Below are 6,118 nucleotides of genomic sequence, written 5' to 3'. Positions count from 1 at the left end.
ATCTTTTCCTCCACCTTCACGAGATCCGCCCCAATTCTAAGAGTGACCGCGGTTCCGGTTCCGCAAATAGACAAATCGGAGAGTAAGGTTCCGGTTCCGGTTGGAACCGCCGATTCTAACCGGATTTATTTAAAATCAAAAATAAAAAACCTATAATTTTTAATTTTTTCCGGTCGGTTCCGGTTCATTTTCTTCTCGAACCTTAACCAGAAACCATATTGGTTCCGGTTCCGGTTCAACAGTGCACAGTTCGAAACCGTGGTAATGCCTACCCAATCCCTTTTGGATATGACTAGTAGCTCAACATTTGTAGACTTCGCCCCGGAGTCGCTCAATCCCCTTTCTTTGGCAGGCCAGTCTATTTAGTCGTCTGCACGCATGACTATTCCGCTTGGGTGCGACTCCTTTATACTCTCGGTTTCTTGGCCTACCCGCTCTACCCCAAGCGACCTTTCACCTACTCAGGTTTTTTCGCCTGAGCCCGCACAGACTTGGTTCACTGACTCAATAGGCATTATATAGGAGAAGATACCAAGGTTCAAACCTCGTTCGCGACAATATGGGGATTATGCCCAAAGTGGACAAATTCCTTGTGTGCACCTGCATTTGGACTGACCTGTCTACTAAGCCATCGAATGACTATGATTTACATCATCTCAAAATGCTTTGTCGGGGCGGGTGTGGGGGCCCTTAGGGTTAGGGATTAAACATTTTGGGAGAAGAAGCTTTCTTCGTTCGAGTATCTATATATCCGTGTGGCTCCCCTCATCGATCGTCTTAGTGATTGCCTAAAGACACTGTTCAATAGTCCGATCGACTTCCTTAAACATCCGCCATCCTGCTTGTCTTCATCAAGCATTCTCCCCTCTGATTGACTGGCTTTGCCTGTCTATTTGCCTGACTGCCTACACACCTGTCTATATCCGCTTGTCCGACTAAACGGTGCCCACTTGATTGGTGCATCGCCCCTTGCACTCGGTCTACCCTCCGACCCCGCCTATCCTCCCCTATCAGGTTTGACTAGTTGCATGACAATACCCATCAGTGATTATTTGTCAACTAGAATTACAAGATTATATTTAATTTGTGCACGTCATTATACAGTGATATTTTTTTGAAGAAAAAAAAAATCAAATTTCAATTCAAAGAGTGTTGTATTGGCATATGGTAATAGAAGTTTCTTGTTGACTCGTCTAAACCAAATTAAAGGTAAACAGAAGCAGGCGGCGATGAGATGAAATGAAACGACTTTGATTTATATATAGTTGTAACGGTGAATAGAAATTATAAAATATATTCTTTTAGTGGTACCAATTCAATGACGAAACGACACAATGAATATAGTATTAGCTAGCGGTAACATATGCATAGGTCAGTTCATGAATATAATTATCTCCAAATTTGAGAAAGCTATATGTCGGAAAATATACTATATTATCCTGTAGATTGTTTGTGAAACGTAATCGAGTACGACGTACATTCGAAGAGTGTGCATTTCATTTGTAATTTCTTTTTCTAAGTCGTTGAATGATCGTTTCTTAACGAGATACAACAACCTTTAATCATTTTTAAACTTTACGAATAAATCATAAACATATCTAAACAGGATTCAAAAATTACATTAATTAAGAGCAACTCACTAATAAGTTATAGATAGTTAGGTTAACTCATAAAATATATTATTTTAACACATAAAATATAATATAATATTATAATTCATTAAAATATATTATCTTATTTTAAAAATTTTATTATTTTAATACATAAAGTACATCATTTTAATATATAAAATATATTATTCTAACACATAAAATATTTACATGAAATAAATTTTTTTTTTAATATTAACCTTGACACTGCAGTGTATAAAATTCGGAAATTCCGATGAGCAAAATATTGTCTTTGGAGAAAACAAATGTCCAGAAACTTCTAGATTCAACCTTGGACCTGGCCTGGTAACCAATAGAAATTGAAGTCAACTAAGTATATGTCGTCACTCGTAAGGCGTTCCCAGCACGCAAGAAGAGTGAACACATCCCGACGTCGTTTTAATTGGAGCCAGGTAGGATCCAGCAATACAGATTACCGACGGTTCGGATTTTCTTGTTGGAAAAACATCATCATCACTAATCTCCTCGAACCTTCTTGCCTTTGGTACTAACCATTCTCTCTTCCTCCGATCGCCTCAATCAATCCTTTCGCCTGTTCATCCATTGGGTTTTTCGCTCTTTCGATCAATAAATCTATCGCATCCAACAAGGTAAACTCTTTATCCATTTCCCTCTATATTATTTCCGCTTTCGCCATGTGGATTTGAGCAATTGATTATCAGTTATCGCTAATGCTTTAGGCAGGTTTGTTTGTTTGATAATTATTTGTGGGTTTGATCTATTTGGGGTTTCTGATTGCTGAAAAGAGTTCATTGTTAGGCGGGTGTTGTTTTAGAATGTACTTTAAGGATAAAAATGGAGTCTTTTTATCTTTTATGATTTGTCTTAACTTGAAATCTGTATGATTGTTTATGTGTAGACGCGTTTTCTAGTGTGGTTATGGCTAGTGGGATTGGAGAAGCGACGAGTAGGGGGGTGCCCCAGAGCTCTTCTTCCTCTAATGGAAGTGATACTGGGGATTTTGAGTGCAATATTTGCTTTGACTTAGCACAAGACCCTATTGTTACACTCTGTGGGCACCTATTCTGCTGGCCTTGCCTTTACAGATGGCTTCATATTCACTCACGCTCTAGTGAATGCCCTGTATGCAAGGCTCTTGTTGAGGAGGAGAAGTTGGTTCCTTTGTATGGTCGAGGAAAGGACTCGACAGATCCTAGGTCCAAGTCGATTCCCGGGATGGAAATCCCGCATCGCCCTACGGGGCAGAGGCCCGAAACTGCTCCTCCGCCACAGGCAAATGCGTTTCCACAGCATGATTTTGGATTTGCGAATGGGTTAGGGGGGTTTGCCCCGGCTGGAGTTGCAAGGATGGGGAACTTTGCCCTCTCTGCTGCTTTTGGTGGTCTCATTCCATCGTTGTTCGGGAACTTTGCACTCTCCGCTGCATTTGGGGGTCTAATGCCGTCTTTCAACATTCAAGTGAATGGTTTCCCCGATGCCACCATGTATGGAGCAGCTTCTGGTCATCCATACGGATATCCAAATCCATTTCACGGTGTTCACGCTCATGGTGTCCACTCTCATAGATTCTCTCACCGCTCAATTCAGCAACAGCAGGCTGATACTGCCCTGAAGGTGCTGTGTTTGGTAATCGGTTTCTTTGTGCTCCTTGCTCTAATTTGGAATTAAGGTGAATTTGCCTTTGGAGATTGAATTTCTGACACCCTATTTAGTATTATTACCACATTTATCGTCTGTATATCAGTTAGTCAGTCATTTATGTCTCTCTTGGTTGAAAAAATTGTCCATATATGATACATGGGGTTGGAAGTTTGTAGGCTGCCTTTACCACAACCTTTGTAATTTAAATTATCTCTCGAGCTTCAATTTTATCCTCATCTTGCTCAATTGCCACCTTGCACTCTTTGTATCATCACCATTATTACCCGCAATTTGAAGCTTGTTGATGTGTGCTGTTCTGAGTAATTGCTAACACATGTATTTTATTACTCTAATACAGAGAAGTATTTGCATTATATAATCAAGAAACCAGTAGAGTACAAGTAGCACAACTAAGCACTGAACTAATCACATGGTTGTGTATGATTAGTTACAGCACATTCTGGTTTGCAAATAATTGAAGGCTGTAGTAGCAGCATTATTGTTTGCTTCTCCTAAATTCTCGGCAATTGCTCTCTATATTAGTAGCAAATAATTGAAGGCTGAGACTTGAAGTGATCAAAGATAACACATTTTCTTATTTGAACGAGTACTTCAAGATGGATAAGAACAAGATGGTCCTGAAAAGTGAATTCACTTTGGAGTACAGCTACTCTTATATCATATTCATAGTTGTCCTCGGGAATGTTTCAGTGCAACAAAGATTCAAATCCAAACCCAGATATTTTTTTGAGGATGGGGGAATTTTCTTCATTCTGTTCTTTGTACTTCAATTGCCACTGACATCAAGTGGTCAAGTAATGAGAGTTTTTATGGAGACTAGGACTTAAGGTACAGTTAGACACTTATTCCTGAACCATTCATTTAAAAGCAATCTTTCTTTTAACAGGTTCATCTATTTCATGATATGTGGAGTTTGCCATTGATTGACATCCTCCTGTTATCTATAACGCTTTCACTATTTCCCTCGTGCTCTTTAATCAGTGTTTAGCTTTGTTGGGAAAAAGTTGGTTACTACAGGAAATAAAGCACTATGTGATGAGTTATCCTCCCGTTCAACCGTGACAGATAAACATCATGGTTGGAATAATTGCCCATTTCTCTTCACTGTTCTGAACATTGCTTAACCTGTGGCCCAGAGCTCCAGGTAAGCCAGAATTGGCTTTTGGCATGCAACTACCACTCGGTTTAATCATTTACTTATAACTGCACTGATATCATGTCTCCATTGTTGTTGTTTCAGTTGATCATATCATGACCGTAACACATCTTTGTTGTTTTGTTACAGTTCTGATAGTGTTATTATAAGCTCTTTTAATTTTCTGGAGATTAGGAATTGCAGAAACTAAGAATGTTGTGAATTTAAGAACAGGAAAGCTAGGAAAAGGGACACTGAACAGACAGATTGCCATCCAAATGGGGCAGACTTCTTTTTCAGGCACAGGTGCAGTGTTCTATTCCATCCCAGTGCTGATTGGTTCATTTCCGCGTGAATAATTGCTTTATTTTTGTAGTCTTTTATTCTTTTCAGACAACATTAACTTTGACACCTAACAACCCAGGCTTTCTTAAAGTTTCCAGGTGTGCCAAATCTTTGTTTTTTTTGGGTATACCCAGAATTTCCCTGTCGCACATAGTGACTAATTCTCTCGCTGGATTGTAGGCATTTTTTTTTTATGGAACAGCTGACCTGGAGATTTAAGGTTGCTCCATACGTAAAGCTAATGATCGAACCCTTGACCTTTGGCGTAGGGCCTATAATTGTAACTAGCAAGTTTGCATTGCTCGAAGTCTTGCCTTTTCCGATCTTTCAAAACTTACTAGAAATGACATTTCGGACTACTTCAGGGATAAAAAATATTGTCACTAGTTTTTTTTTTTTTTTTGAATAACGAGGAAAATCTGCAATAACTATCAGACTAAGACGAGATTCTTACTAATATTATCTCATATATTCTTTATGTGTTGTCATGGTGACATTATATTTCGTCATGGTAGATGTTAATAAATATGGGATCTAAAAACCTTGCTTAATAAATGTTTGGTCTAATCTTCATGCCCTCGTACAATGTACTGAAGTAAAAGATAATGTCCCATGTACCTGTGCATGGAAGCCTATTATATACCATACAAGTTTCTAGTTTTCATGATAAGATGGCTTCAGCATGGGAGACTCCATTTTAGATATCCAAACCATGTGCTAGCTAGCTAGGAACAATTATAAAACATCAGACTATCAATGTTTCCCATTCCATATTTAATGTTTTTTTTTTCTTTAATCTTTAGATAGATGTTCTACACCTTTGGTCAGATCAAATATATAGTAGAATTATAGGTCTACACGGGTAGTTCAGGTTATAGATTGTAGGTAAGGATGCAAGATTGAGATCTGACACTCAGGGATCGTTTGATTTGCGGAAAATATTTGAAAGGAAATGGAATTAAAATTCCATGGGAAAGTAGTTACTCGGAATATGGATTCCATTGTTTGGTTGGTGGAAAATGAGTGACTGAGAATATTGATTCCATTGCTTGGTTAGATTTGTGATTTTAAGGAATAATAATGTATATAAAGACCTAAATGTCCCTAGATTTGCTATTTATATGTATATAATTAAGAAAGAAGCATAAGGGTAAAATAGTCCAACCAGCTCAGTCTTTCTTCCCTCCAACCTTGGAAAACAAAATACCAGCCCTATGCTCAGATTATGTTCCTCATATTTGAGGAATTAGTTTTCCATTGGAAAACAATTTCCATGAACCAAACATCAGAAAACTCTAATTTTCCTCAAATTCTAGGAAAACATTTTCCTTGGAAGTTCTTTTTC

The 6,118-nt window shown here is 38.3% G+C and overlaps 1 protein-coding gene across 2 annotated transcripts; it reads left to right on the top strand.

The window, feature by feature from the left end:
• Positions 1-2,051: 2,051 nt before the first annotated feature.
• LOC109149546 (RING finger protein 5-like) lies at positions 2,052-3,531 on the top strand. 2 transcript variants are annotated; one of them, XM_019297357.1, is made up of 2 exons: positions 2,052-2,260; positions 2,548-3,531. In XM_019297357.1, exon 2 carries the CDS (start codon positions 2,550-2,552, stop codon positions 3,297-3,299), a length of 750 nt encoding a protein of 249 aa, XP_019152902.1. In that variant the 5' UTR covers positions 2,052-2,260; positions 2,548-2,549; the 3' UTR covers positions 3,300-3,531. The 2 variants fall into 2 exon arrangements, with proteins under 2 accessions (XP_019152902.1, XP_019152901.1); XM_019297356.1 differs by having other exon boundaries at positions 2,530-3,531.
• The last annotated feature ends 2,587 nt before the right edge of the window (positions 3,532-6,118 follow it).

Source organism: Ipomoea nil, unplaced genomic scaffold (assembly GCF_001879475.1).
Source record: "Ipomoea nil cultivar Tokyo-kokei standard unplaced genomic scaffold, Asagao_1.1 scaffold2159, whole genome shotgun sequence".
Taxonomy (NCBI): Eukaryota; Viridiplantae; Streptophyta; class Magnoliopsida; order Solanales; family Convolvulaceae; genus Ipomoea; species Ipomoea nil.
The sequence above is the reverse complement of the archived record's forward strand: the minus strand, read 5'-3'. Positions and strand labels throughout refer to the sequence as shown.

Coding starts and splice junctions, on each gene's coding strand:
- LOC109149546 (XM_019297357.1), top strand. CDS start 2,550: ATGGCTAGTGGGATTGGAGAAGCGACGAGTAGGGGGGTGCCCCAGAGC.